General features: G+C 35.6%; 1 protein-coding gene across 1 annotated transcript in view; it reads right to left on the bottom strand.

Moving 5' to 3' along the window:
- Positions 1-15,737, bottom strand: part of AGMO (alkylglycerol monooxygenase) — a 385,138-nt gene that overhangs the window by 205,446 nt on the left and 163,955 nt on the right. The window contains exon 5 of the mRNA XM_075557337.1: positions 13,973-14,068. Coding sequence (XP_075413452.1) covers positions 13,973-14,068 — 96 coding nt within the window. The remainder of the gene's footprint in view (positions 1-13,972; positions 14,069-15,737) is intronic.

The raw sequence follows: 15,737 nt of genomic DNA, 5'->3' as shown, positions 1-15,737 counted from the left end.
TGATGTTAGATTTCTTCCTCCTTCTAGATCAGCAGTTCTCAACCTGTGGGTTGTGACCCACTTAGGGGTCGAATGACCCTTTCACAGGAGTTGCCCGATTCATAACAGTAGCAAAATGACAGTTATGAAGTAGCAATGAAAATAATTTTATGGTTGGGTGTCCCACCATATGCGGAATTGTGTGAAAGGGTCACGGCATTAGGAAAGTTGAGAACCACTCCCCTAGATCTTCATTTCACATCTTGATCTACTGGAATCCGACTTTTCCTTCCACCTAAATTAATGCTACACTCTTGAGCATCGTTTTTTGTTGTTGTTTGTTTTTTCCAAAAAGAACATTTTCTTTGAATATACACCAATAAATAAGTTCCATTTTCTAGCTCTGTTTGCTCATTTCCCACACTCTATTGCACATCGCACAAAGGATTTCTCTTAACCTTTGTTTCATGTGCACACACCAGTGGATTGCTCCAGAGAACAGTATTACCTCAGTGCCTTCTACGCTCGAGGCGTCAAGTAGTGGGGTGCAGAGTAAGTTTCCTTCTAGGGACAACGTAGACCTGTCTAAACACATGTTTGATAGTTCATACTGTAAAAAGTTACATTTGAATCCAGTGGATAGTGTGCTTAGTGATGCCAAAGATTGGAAAACACACAAAAGAGTACCCCAAAATATAAAATTATATTGCCAAAAATGTCAACAATGTCCAGTTTCAGAAACTCTGCTTTAAGGAGATGGAAACTACAAGGCACCCCAGTCATTGTGCCCATTCAGAAGCCAGGTGACTCAATGGAATGTAGAAGCTATCAAACATTACTCTTAATAGAACAAAAATAGATTTTTACTAAAAATAATTTTGAAGTGGATGCTACACTACATCAACAGAGAACATCAGAAATTCAAGCCAGATTCAAAAGAAAAGGTGGAACCAGAGATGCCATGTCACTACTGATGTCACATAGATTGGTTGAAAGCAAATAATACTCCGAATATGTTAAGCTGTGCTTTGTTGACTATGTAAAGGCATTGAACTATGAGGACCATAAAAAATTTAAGGATGATATTTTAAAGAATGGGAATTCTAGAACACTTATATGTGCTCATGTACAACCTGTGCAGTAAATAAAAGTGTACCAACAATAAATAAATCTGCAATAAACATATTAAATATGTACATGTTGTACATGTATCAATTAATAATACCCCTACTACACTACTAGTGCATTGCAATGAATTCCTTCCATGATTTAGTAATATTGTTCACAGGAGTTTTCTGGATATTTTATAGTACTGTATATATTCAAGTATAAGCTGACCTGAATATCAACTGAACCACCTAATTTTACCACAAAAACTGCATTAAAATTATGCTGAAATAATTGGCTTATATATGAGTATATACGGTGCCTTAAAAATCTGCAGATATATGTAGTTCCAATTCAACCTGGAAAAGTTGTTTCAATTGAACTATATGAAACACAAAACTAAGTTCTCTAAACAATGCATCTCTTATTTGAAATAACTTTCTTCCAAATGATTCTTATTACATTCCTAAATTTTCTTTTCAAGTTGTCATTGAGTCTTTTTCAAGTCACAGCAACAACTACCTCTGTACCACAGTCACACTGTGTTCCGTAGGGTTTTCCGTGGTTGATAGTTTTAGAATGAGATTACCAGGCCTTTCTTCTGAGGTACCTCTCATTGAAATACAACCTCCAACATTTCTTTAGCAGCTGAGTACGTTTACTGTATCCCTCAGGGACTTACTCCATTCTACACACTTCTAATAATGCTCAGCTTTTTTTCTCATTGGAACATGGTTGACTGCTTAGAGACTTTCCTAAAAAAAATACAGAAGCAATTATCCAACGATCTACTGGTGGACAAGATTTGTTTTTAACAAAATAACCAGTCCATTCAAGCAAAGAAACATTTTGTTTGACTCAACTGCTTAGATAATTTAACACCAATGGCATCATTGTGACGACTGGTTAGAAGTTCGAAAAGAGAATTTCTAGATTTCTGAATCTGAAAAACCAAGAGAAGGAACAACAACAAAAGAATCAAAGTTGTAAGTTTGTCCTCTTGCCTAATGTCACGACAGTATCTGGAAGGTCACATCATATTTCTATGCTATCGTTTTTCCATTTGCAGTTGAGTACTAAAATCCTTATAGATATTTTAAGCTATTTGCATTTCAGAAAGATAGGCAGGATTCTACTGTTAATTGTAAAGTTCTTTTCAAAGAAACCACACTTAGAAACCTTCATACTTCCTGTCCGAGAGGGACAAATCAATATTGGAAAATAACTGTTATAAGGAACATATGTTTTAGAAACTCCTCATCATAAAATCGAATGTGCAAACAATAGGACAAATGTGTGGAATGACTAGGGAGGGGCTGCAGTGACATGAAATCTCTGCAGTAGGGAAAATGCCTGCATTCAGATGATTGCAGGTTAGATGGATGACACTGACCATAACTTCTCGAGGATTTTCTTCACAGCATTGCTCGGGATTGATGCTCCAGGGGGGCCCTGCCTACTGTGGGCCCCCAGCTCCACGTTTACCTCCAGCCAGTGTTTCAAGGAAATCAGAAGTCAGTGCCTGACAAGTGTGTCATCTGACATAATAACCATTGCCATGTGGCATTTAGCTGTACTGAAATGCAGTCTGAAGTTGGGAAACCTTCAGGTAAGTTTCAATGAAAGTCCAACCCCAAATTAAATGGATTAATATTTTATACCATGGCTCTTTCCAATCTAAATATCTCTGCTTAAATGTGTATATAAGAACATAAAATTTTTCCTTTTTCATTTGTTTTGTTTTAAAGAGAAATCTTTATAATTAATTTAAGCTCATGAAGTAATCTTGGGTTAACAATTGGGTGGTTAATCCTAGGGTGAATGGTTTGAATCACCAACTTATTCCTAGACATTGACTTCTAAGCACTGCTTTTACTGCCTCAGAGCTTTGTTATGTTGTGGTTTCATTCTCATTTTAATTCAGAGTTTTTAAATGCTTAGATTAGCAGTTTTTAAGCAGAGTGTGATTCCATTTCCATGTTTTTCATTTTATTTTCTTGATCTTCCTATTGTTGCTTTGTAATGTTATAGTGTTGTGATATGTAAACATTCTTTAAGGCCTTATGACAGAAGATATGGTCTAATCTAGACCATGTATGATGGACATAAATGCACACTGTGCTGTTGTTTAGTAGATGTCTGGTATGTCTATGGGGTCAAATGGGTTGATGGGCACAAATATGGATCTCTTTGATTGTTTAGTGAGGTAGCTTTCTGCACAATTTCTTAGTACAGATATCTGAGCACTTCTCTTACATCAGTTTATAAAAATATTTTGATGGATATTCCATCAATCTCTGAAGACATGTTACTATTATTTACTACTGCCTCAGTACAGCTTTGCCTTTTTCCTTCAGTAGCATCAGTTCTGGGTCATATACTACGTTGTTTACTAGTTGGATGTCAATTATTTTGGTACAGTGATTCTGTGTATTACTTCCACTGTAGTTTGATATTTCCTGCACTATTTAATATTTGGACCTTAGAATTCTTTAATATTTCAACCTAAGACCTGAAATTTTACTTCAGTTCTTTCAGCTTGAGAAATTCTGAGACTTTCCCTCCCCTTTGGTTTTCTAACGACAGGGTCTTGCACATTTAAAAACTAGTATCTTACTTTCCCTTCTCAAGAGAGCTGCTCTTTGAAATTATATTTTCAGCTTTTACTTCATCATTTCCTCCATTTGCTTTACCTTCTCTATGTTTTAAAACAAACTTCAGAATCTCCTCTTGCATATATTTTGACTTTTCTTTTTAATGATATCTTGCTTTCTTCATACATGATGTCCTTGATGTAAGTCCACAACTCACAGGGGACTTTTTCCGTTAGTGTTCGATGAGTCAAATCTGTGCTTGGGATGGCCTCCAAAGTCAAGTGGGATCTACTCAAGGATTTTGGAATGGCCCCAGAGGCATACTGGATTGTGCATTGGCTGCTAATTGCTAGGTCAGCAGTTCAAATTCGCCAGCCACTCTGTGTGAGAGTGCTGTCATTTTCTGTTCCCTTAAAAAGTTGCCGTCTTGGAAACCCACAGGAGCAGTGGTATCTGTACTAAAGAGTTGCTGAGTCAGAATTGACTTAATGGCTCTGAGGTATTGTTGTTGTTTTTCAGTGAGTCTTGTTTTAATTTTTTTCAACCTCGACCTGAATTTCTATATGAAATTGAAGGCAATTGAAGGCCTGTTTTGCATTTAGCTGCAGCCTTGTTTGCATTGGCGATAATGAGTTTTCCATCTTCTTTCCACAGATGTCGTTGATTTGATCCCTGTGTGTTACGTCTGGTGAACTTCACATGAATAGTCACTGTTGAAGTTGTTGAAAAAATATCTATAATTAATAAAACTACCTCTTTGGTAGTCTTGCAATATTTTCTTATGCAATCATGGCCATCTTTTCTACTGCCAAGGCCAGGTTCTACAACTACTGATCCTTCCTCTGTATTTCTTGGGTCTGTGTTGCAGTCACTAGCTGTTTCCAGTACATTCTACTTGTATGTTTGGTCACTTTCAGGGGAGAAATGTTGATAGAAATCTTGAACTGCTTCATTGGTTTTAGTGATCGCTTTGTAATATTTAATCATCAATTTAGTGGTCTTTCTTGTAGTCCTATGGATATTATTCTAACAAAGTTTTGCTCTTTAGGATAGATCTGCAGTGATATTTTTAACAAAATAAAAATGTGGCTCAATTCCTTTACAAATATTTCATTTCTAGCATAATAGACCATGTGATTATTTGTCTTAAATTGGCTAATTCCAGCCCATTTTACCCCATTAACTCCTAGGATACTGATCTTTATACATTCCATTTGATTTTTTATTCAAATCGTCTTATATTCATACTTCACTCTAATTCTGGTTATCAATTGGTGTTTGCGGCTGTTTGTCCTCCTCTTTGGTCGTGCCACATCAGGGAAGGAGGTCCCCAGCGCCTTTCCCCATCCATGTCTTTAAGGTGGAGGCCACCTTGACACTTCCCAGTCGGAGGGCACGATCTTCTGGCACTGAACCAAATCCCTTCTGCTGCTATTCATAAGATATTTGGCAACCAGGTTTTCAGAAATGAACTGTATCTTTCTTCCTTCTAGTTTTCCTTAGTCTAGCACCTCTGAAGCCTCTCTACCACAGGTGATCCCGTTGGTATTCAAAAGATTTTTGACTTAGTTTCCAAAATCAAAGCAACAGGCAAGATACACAAAACTGAAAAACAAATGGTGAACTTATGAAATGTCAAATGCCAAATACATTTGTATATTTATTCAATTTGCAAATAGCTATTTTAATATCAAACTATCAATAAGGATATTCTATTAGCATTTGTGGCAGTTACATAATCTGGTGTCCACTTGCAGAGGGGTGGAGTCTAGCCTGTCAATCAGGTCACAGATTGGGGACCTTATTTGCAGGTGCCACAGAGATGAACAGCTCACTCCCAGTGAGGCATTCCTGTTGACAAGACACATAGAGCTTTGCTTGAACCCTGGACTGAAGGAGCCATGTGGAGACCCCTGCCAATGCTGAGATGCTTCTACTGCCACTGGTTCCACAAGACTTTCCACCCACTGGCCTGTGATCTTCCTGCACTCAGAGTCATTGCATGTATTGCATGAATATGAAGAGGAATTTTGAGACTGGTACTGGACATATGGGCTAATAGCAGATTTATGGACTTGATCTGGATTGGGCTAGAATGTTTTCTTAATGGACAATTGCTCTTTGATCTAATGCTCTCTTTTACACACATGAGTATTTATGAATTGGTTTTCTAAACAACCCAGACTAATCCAGCCTTACAAAAATTTATTTTGGATCATTATAAACTTGTGACATTATTTATAAGTTAATCAAGTGTCTTTTAAAAAGCTACCTGCGTGAATGAGGGGGAGTGCTGAGTGGAGACCCAAAGCCCATGTGTAGAAAATTGGATATCCCCTTACAGAAGGGTCACAAAGAAGAGACAAACCAGTCAGGGTGCAGGATAGCACTGATGAACCATACAACTTTCCTCTAGTTGTATGCATCCTCCCCCCGCCCCCCCCCCACTATTATGATCCCAATTTCTACCTTACAAATCTGGCTAGACCAGAGGATGTACACAGGTACAGATAAGAGCTGTAAACACAGGGAATCCAGGACAGATAAACCCCTCAGGACCAATAATGAGAGTAGACATACCAGTAGGGGAAGGGGAAGGTAGGGGGAGAAAGGGGGAGCTAATCACAATGATCTACATATAACCTCCTCCCAAGGGGATGGACAACAGTAAAGTAGGTAAAGGGAGACATTTGCCAATGTAAGACTTGAAAAAATAATAATAATTTATAAATTGTCAAGGGTTCATGGGGGAAGGGGAGTGGGGAGGGAGGCGGAAAATGAGGAGCTGATACTAAGGACTCAAGTAGAAAGCAAATGTTTTGAGAACGATGATGGCAACAAATGTACAAATGTAATGGACACAATAGATGGATGTATGGATTGTGATAAGAGCTGTACAAGCCCCCAATAAAATGATTTTTAAAATAAATAAATAAAAAGCTTTTTGCATTCTTAATAGAGCAAGAAAGCTTTGTTCATACAGTCAATTCCATCTGAAAACACTTAAAGAACTTCTACTTTGAGCTAGAGATTTTGTTACAATTTACAAGTAAATAAAAGTAAGGTAAAGAAAAATACAGTAATACATACAAATGTTTTCCAGGAAGTTTAAAGTCTGGTGGACTTTTACACTGAAAAAGAAAAATCCTTACCAAAAATGTCCCTATTTTCATAAAAAAATTTTTTCTCTTTGGAACAATAAGAATGACTCAAAATATGTTATTTTCAATTGCTATGGTCAAAGTAAAAGATTTAAGACTTTAGCAAACTTGACTTTGCAATTGGCCAAAGAATTCTCCAAATTGAGTTACCTCCCTGGGCTTCAATCTTAAAATAACTTCTAGCAAATATATGTTTTATTTAATTCCAATTTAATATTGATTTGAAATGGTTCCAATATTCCTAACAGTCTGTTGCTTCCAGAGAATGCTGTAGGCTTTCTCAGATAATACCTTTGTATTTATTATCTTTTGTTCACATACTACTATAAGTAACTACATGAAATAAAACTTAAAATGTTGTGGGTTTTGTTTATTGAGTTTTATCGAGTATATATAATTTTACATGTACTGTGCTGAGAACTGTTGATAAATCATGTTATGGAACAATGGCGAATATAATTAGTATCTAAAATGTATTTAATAAAAGATAATTGATAATGTCAACTTTTGTGGTTTGAATGTATATGGCAATATGATTTCTCATTCTTAATAAAATCTCAAAGCAATGTTCTCATTTAAAGTCTTAAAGGGATAACAATCTATAAACTCTAAAATTCAATATATTAGTTTCTCTGTGAAGTAATTGATCTTTGAACCCTTATTGTTTTGCTTATTAGAAACTTAAGCAACCTGAACATCTATGGATAAATTTATATTGTAGAGCATCTGGTGATGAAATGTAAAAATAAAATCTTAATTACATTTCCCACTAGTTCTGCTATGTTAATTGAAGACAACACACTCAAGTATTTAGACAGATGGCAGTGGGGGCCATATTAGCCTTCTGATTTCTCCGCAGGGGAGCAGGAGACAGCGGGGCTGCGAGGGAGGGAGGATGTGTGCTTGTCTGCCTAGCGTCACACTTTGAAATCCTCCACAAATGCTGATTTATTCACAGCCAAGTGTTTTCCTATCTGATTAGGCAGTTTTCTACTTCAGTAAGCATGTAATATGGAGGTAGCTGAATTTCCACACTAGCTAGTGAAAAAACAATATTTATAGTTTGGAAATAAAACAATCTGGAAGACTCAAGACTGTTGAGATCATAAAGAACTTCATAGGGAGTAAATTTCTAATGAATCCCTAACACAGGGTTAAAGAGTTAAAGACCGAGTTACACTGACGAATAAGACTAGGCTATGTTTATACAATAAACAATAGTTTAAAGGATTGTGTTTATAATAAATGATCTTGAAGGTTGATTTTTGTCACTTATGATTGTATTATTCCTCAAACAAGAGGCCTAGAACTGGAATATGTTGGCATTGATTTCATTTCAGCTTACATTTTAAAGAATACTCAACTTAATTCTGACAAATAAATGTCAAAGTGATATTTTTAACAACATTAGCTGATTTGCTAAAGAAAATATGGAACATGTATATGCATAACTATATAAGGCATCATGGTTCTTTAGTTCACTATGAGTAAAGGAACTGTATTATCATTTGAAGTACTGTGATTATGTTAAAGGAGTGCAATTGACCAACTAAGACTTTAAGTTGTCCTTATACAAAATGTCCATGCTCCATATTTTACACTAGTCTTGAAACTCAGTACATCAAAATTAACAAAATGAATTTATTCCCAATTCCAGGTTAGACTTTCACATTCCTTAGTCAATAAATTAATAGCTTAAGACATTTGGGTAAATAAAAGATAAGAGTTTTATTTCATAGTTTCCAATATTACATGTTAAATCTCCTTAATATTACTCAGTATAAAATTTGGTTTCTTAAAAATGTTTACAAATGTCTCATTTCCCATGAATAAATAAAATATTTTATTATTAACTGAACTACACAAGTAAAACCTTCTACAATACATTTAAAAAAAGAAAAGAAAATATCTGCCTCTTTATAAATAAATAAATTTGCAATATTTTCTTCAATGAGAATGGGAATACAATGTGTACTTTCCGCTATTATGGATTGATTATAATTTGTGAATTTATTATGATTAAAACTTGAGCAAAATGCATTCCAGTTTCACAGTCTATTAGTAATGTTATGTAAATAATTTTGTGGAACTTGGTAAGTTTTATGACTCCTCTGTGATATCTTTATGAATTTTAAGATTTCAGGATATTTTCTCATTTTCTCAGAGTTTAATTTTGAATACTGTTTGAATTGGCAGCACTTACTAACTGGTGTGTGTCCATCTCCTTTTAATGGCATATTGTCATTGATGTTGTTGTTGTTGTTATCTTTGTGGATGTCACATTAGGAAGCAGTTTTTAAAAGTTGTGTGTGTGTGTGTGTGTGTACATTCACATCATTCATTCTTCTTCAATTCAAGCAAGAATCCATTTATTACTTCAAATTTAAATGATCTCTTCCTTTTAATGGATTCGAGGGTTACTAGCCAGAAGTTCAAAACCAGAAATGGTTTCACAGGAGAAAAACAAGGCTTTCTACACCCATACAAACTGCAGTCTTGGAAACCCTCCGACGCAGTTTTACTCTGTCCTATAGGATCATTATGAGTTGAAATCGATTTAATGACAGTAATTTCTTTTTCTTTATAATTTAAATTACAATTTATAATTTATAAATTTATAATTTATAATTCTTTATAAATTACTGTTTTTGTTATAATCTAAAATTTTTAAGACAATATGCTTCTCAAGACCAGCCCAATTTGTGATGTATTTGTCCTTCGTGATAATTATTTCACATTCCATAGGTTTTTTTAAATCTGTTTTTTCTCTCAGCTCTTTAAGAAAATGTAACAAAATGGGAAAAGTATGGTATTCTTCAATTGTTTTACTGAAACTTCCCAAATAACTTTCCAAGTCTTAGCCAAATTATATATTTCACACTCAATTTCCCCTTAGCAGGACCCGAGTGCTTACAACCAAACCCTGGGGTGCCTTGTCACGAGGAGCAATGGGACCGATAGGCTGCTGGAGCGTACAGAGACAGCGGCCTAACCACCTGTGATTCAAACATTTTACTCTGGAAATTTCACAAAAATACCGTCACGTGAGCAGGCGGCTGGTTTCTAGTCCATTCTTTCCTGCAGCTCTATTGGGGTACTTCTCCGAACACAAGCAACTTACTGCAGTGCTTTGCTAGCTGCTATCAAGTCAGCCCCTATTCACAGGCACCCGTGGACAACAAGATCACACCGTTGCAGCACAGAGAAGTTTCTCTGCCTAATTTTGGAAGCAGATTGTCAGACTTTTCTTTCTACTCTAATTTAGTCTCCAATGAGACTGATCAGAAGCACACCAGCAGGCATCTCTCCACTGACAGTCAAGAGGTAGCTAAGCTTGAGACGTGTTCACAGAGAATTGATCCGGAGTCTCCTGCTTGGGAAGTCAGAATTTTGCCACTGAATCATCAATATCATCCGATCAACTGCAGCTACTCTGTCTTGTAGGGTTACTTGAAGGTGGGATTGTTTTATGGCAATGGATTTTTTATAGCTGTGGTATGATACAGAGTTGATTCTGACTCGTATTAGTGCCCTTCTGTGGTACAGTAGAACTTGCCCATAGGATTTTCTAAGCTGTAAATACAGGATCAGATCACCACATTGGGTTTTCCTCTTGTGGAATCATTGGTAGGTTGTACCACTGATCTCTAGTACTTAATTATTGGACCACATGGCTACATGATGAGTTGCTACTTTTCTAATGTTACATTTCAGGAAACTAAGACAGGAAAAGCAGTATCTCCTTAAGGTAGACTCTTCTCACAAGGAGAACTGAGCTTTATGCTGTCGGTCTTATATGCTATAAATTGGATCCAACTCCTAGCAAGGTTCTGTGCAACAGAAAGAAACCCTTACTGGTCCTGTACTAATTACTGCTCACAATGGCTGCTCTTATGTCAATGAATCTCATTGGGAATGTTCCTCTTTTTTACTGGTTTTCTACTTTTCCAAGCATGAAGTCCTTTCCCAGGGATAAGACTGTCCTAATCACCGTCCAAATTAGGTGAGAAAAAAATTTGGCTAATGATGCTCTTAAGAGTATTCACCTCTGCCAAAATGGATTTGTTTATTCTTCTGCCACCCGTTATATTTTCCATAGTCTTCATCAACACAATTGTTCAAATGCATAAATTATTCTGTGGTCTTCCCTTTTCATTGTACGACTTTCACATGCACATGTGGCTTGAGTCAGGCACACCTTACTCCGCAAAGTGACATCCTTCTCTGTAACAATTGCAAGAGGTCTTGTATATGCAGATTTACTCAGTTCAAAACTTCATGTGATTTCTGAACAGCTGCTTCCGTGAGCATTGATTGTGGATCCAAGTAGATGAAGTGCTTGGCAATTTCATTATTTCCTCCAGTTATCACGATGTTATCTATTTGTCCGGTTACAAGGAGTTGGGTTCCTTTGCCTTGAGTTGTCATCCACATGGAAGGCTGCAGTTCATGGTCTTCAAGAAACGCCCAAGTCCTCCTAACCTTCAGGAAGCCCAGTGTCACCCGCAAACCTCAGGGTGTTAATGGGCTATCTTCAAATCTTGATGCCTAGATTTCCTTCCTATAGTGAATTTTTTTTCATATTTTCTCAGCATACCGATTGTTTAAGTATTGTGAAAGACTAAACCCTGATCTCAAACTGTGCAAAACCCTTGTTTTGCTTTAACGACTACCTCTTGACCCATGTACAGACTCTTCGTGATGACAATGAAATGTTCTGGAATTCCCATTATTTCTCCTGTTTTCTATAGTCATTTTATGATCTACACAATTGAATGCCTTTGCATTATAAGAAATACACAAGTAAATATTTTCTGGTATTCTCTGTTTTCAAAGTTCATCTGATGTCAGCGATGACAGCCCTCCTCCAAATCCTGCTTGGGTGGCTAGTAGCAGAAATGAAACAACGTGAAGAATCAAAGTTCTAGACAGGAGTACAACGGGCTTGGGATCAATGTCATCATATCAAAGATTCATATATTTTTCTGTGACTAGAGATTAGGTATGTGATATCCAATGATCCTGGGGTTAACATATTTTACAACTGAAGACCTTTGCTTTCAGTTATTTTTCACTTCTCAATATATGTATTAACTTTCAATTAATTTAAATTATAAGGCAAAGATATAGTAAATATATATATAAAAGTATCTGCTCCCTCCTCTAGTTTTCTCCTCTCACCACCTCTCCTATAATCCATGTAGCCCATCTCTAGACATAGTTCTTATTGCCAGTCTGTTTGCTCAACTTCCTGAATACTACTTGTAAACAAGTATTTCAGTACACAGCTGCAAAAAATCTCAGCAAAGTATTCAGAGCTAATAATATAATTTAATATTCAAAGATTCAAGCTATGATTTCAGAAACTGTGTTTCTCTCTAAGGCAGCTCATTTATGGGAACTCCATACAGTAAAGTAGTCTCAAATATATGATTCACAGCATAAGTGAGAGGTACCAATGGAATGTTTTCCAATTGGAAATGAACCCCCCTGGAGGTTCTGAGCTCAGAAGAAGTTCAGTGTCACCACTGGCTTCCCCCAGACTGCCTTCAATTCATGGAATATAACTCAAGCCAAGCTCAGAGAACCCTCGGAAGGATATAGGAAAAGGTGGAAGCTACTTAGACGCCAAAGTCCCGCATCCAGGCTAACACCTCACCCAACACATGCCATGACCCAGTTCAGAGCTGGTACAAATATGTACTTCTCTTACAACACCTCCATGTAAATCATTCAAAAGCTTCTCTCCACTGATTCAAACAAATGTGCTCTGTGACCTCCGAACTAGCCTCAACAACTCTTTCAGATGGTTGCAGTATCGATAGATGTCAACAACCATAAAGTGTAAAACAATAGCATAAGGTATCTTCACCTAATGTCACATATGTTCCAGGCATGACAACAGTATCTGTATCAGACATAGTGTTAGTAGTTTAAAGTAAATGCAGATTCATCCAAACCATGCATACTACTGTATCAGGATTTGGCAGCTGATGCAGTTGTGATTTACAGTCTTGTTTAACAAGCTGCCACACCTGCCAACTCGCTTCTTAAAAACCCACAGCCACCAAATAGCTGTAGATTCATGGTGACCCACCGAACAAAGTGGACGTGTACTACAGGGTTTCCAAAGCTGTGAGTCTTCAAGGAAGCAGACTTCCATTCATTTCTCCCATGGAGCTTCTGGGAGGTTTGAACCATCGACCTTTGGGTTTGCAGTCAAAAGTTTAACCACCATGCAGTCAAGGCTCCTTCTGCTTCCTATGTGAACAGTAACTTCAGAGGCCTCTAATAAATACCAAATGCTGAAACAGTTCTCATGTTTATAAGCAGGATTTATTCTTCTGAATCTGTGAAGTTTTTTTATATTTTAAAAACCCAGATCAGTACAATATTTATAAATGTATGAGTTGCTTAGTAAAAACTATGTGGATCTTAATTCTGATAATTTAGAGATGTCACAGATGACCTCAAAAATTATACTGCTTAATTTTTAGAAAAATTTTAACAAAATCCTAACAAGGCTTAAATTATATAATTAAAGAATTTCTTTGTTTCTAAACAGAATTTTTAATAAATATATCTTGAGAAGTTTTAAAACATTTTCCAATGATTTTTATTACAACGGTGATTATTTGTACATTATAATCCATATGCTCTATAACAAGTATATTTATATATATAAAATCACAGTTACAATGGTAACTCCTTGAAAAATATTTACTTCTAACTCTATATAGTATATACATATACTATCTATACAGATGCACAAATACACCTGTACATATATATTGTTAAATTCCTGTCCCAATAATGAAATGTATTTCAACATCTTTTACCAATGTTTAATAAACTTCAATATAGGACAATAGTATATTAAAAATAATATTAAAATGTTTTGGTACTTAATAGTTCAAAAATTGTTTTATTTAATTGAGACCAACTGGCCTCATTGCTTCTTATAAATTTTGCAATATATATTCAGTAAAAAGGAATAAAAATGAACAGATGTTTCCCCTTATAGAAGGCAGACAAGATTTTTCCTACACAATAAATCAGCTGCTGCTAGTCGATTTTACAGGACACTGATTCAAGCTATTTAGGTATAAAACTGAAAATAAATCCATTTACCTCTGTGTGGATCCAAAATTGATAAAGGAGATTGAACTGAAGATGAACAGCATATACTGAAGGAGGAATGAAGAGAGCCAGGGGACTGTAGAAAATCTGAAAGATTGATAAAAAATTAGTGTACACATGATATAGCCACATAAAGATATACTGGTGTTAATGTTTCAACATCTGAGTGTACATATATTTCTTCAGTAAATATATTTTATTATGTCTATTTTACTGCCAAGTTTGACTTGGCAACATTAATTTTCCACATAGTGATGAAGTTGTAGGCATGCTGGAGGTAAGTCCACTGGGCTTCTATTTTGCATTAAATATTGTTTAGTTAAAATATTATAGTTGGTGTGCTACATTCTTAATCTTGAAAAGGTTCATGTGTAAAGAAGTTCTCAATATTCACATAAATATTGGTTTTCTTTAAAAGAAAGTAACTTTATACCACAACAGTTCTCTTATACTATTATAGGACCTGTGTTTTATAACAAAGTGAATTTATTATAACATAACATACAATGACTGAATAGAATAGTAGAGACTATATCTTCCCTTTTAAATGTGTGTAAATAGTTGGTTGAGGAAACCGCATCTTCTAACTTCTTTAAAAACCAGTGATTAAGGACGGTGCTATTCCTGGTGCCACAGTCGAAACTGATGTGAAAGGTGGATGGTTTCCTGCAGAGCAGAGTGGCTCTGCATTGGAAAAGTAGTGTATGTTTAAAGCACGGAGCTCGTTAGAATCAACCAATGCACACAATCCGATGTTTCCTCACTGACTTTGATCTTAGAGAGTGGTTTCAAGTTGGAAAGAAACATTTCATTAAATGAAAAACTAAACATCCGAAGAAAAATAAAAAAATGTTTCTGACTTCCACTTTCTGGGTTTGCACTGTTCATATTTCTTAAAACTCCACATTTTAAAGCCTTTATTCTGAATATGACATTTTTGGCCTAATTTATTTCAATGGTTTTATAAAAAATGAAATAAGAAAAAAGCTCATTCTAATGATTTTCTTTTTAATTAGTATATGAGCTAGACATTTTTTATCATTTACATAAACTCTTCAAGTGTGTATTTGTAAACCATGAAATAATTCAACCATCATGACAAGTAGGCGACTTTATAATCCATAAATGGATTGTTAAGCAGTGGATTGGATTGGCAGCGAACAAAAGAACACTTGGCTCTCATGCACTAGAAACCTGTTAAAGCTTGGTTTCTGCCACAGACAACCTTGAGTGATATTCAGAAATCTTTTAAACTTCTTTTAGGCTTCAATGTTCTACAATCAAAGGTGAGGGGAAAAATCATTGAAATCTAGCTGTAATTTTTGGTTCTACAAGATTTTTTATAGTGTAACTATATTTTGATGTATTTATTTAAACAATTCTAATAAAAATGAATAAGAACATATGGAACTCATGTGTGACCTAAGTACCTAAATTCAAGGGTTTTTTTGAATTTTTTCTTTGAGATATGAGATGAATAGAAGATCATTTAACTCTTATGCTTAATAAATAGCTTTATTTGGAAAGAGAGCACATTTATTGTTCATGATAATTTCTCAAAGTGCAGATACCAGGCAGCATGCCTGAAGAGATTTTTACCATCTTACGACAATTCACATATAGGCTCATAGATAATGCCTAGACCTGCATATCTTTTCTTTCCATGGCCTTTTCATAGCCCCCTCATACATGTAGGAGTAGCAATGAGGCCAAAACTAAAGGTGGCCTTTAGGCTAACAGAGAGAAGCTTAATAGA

Source organism: Tenrec ecaudatus, chromosome 9 (genome assembly GCF_050624435.1).
Source record: "Tenrec ecaudatus isolate mTenEca1 chromosome 9, mTenEca1.hap1, whole genome shotgun sequence".
NCBI classification, from domain to species: domain Eukaryota; kingdom Metazoa; phylum Chordata; class Mammalia; order Afrosoricida; family Tenrecidae; genus Tenrec; species Tenrec ecaudatus.
The sequence above is the reverse complement of the archived record's forward strand: the minus strand, read 5'-3'. Positions and strand labels throughout refer to the sequence as shown.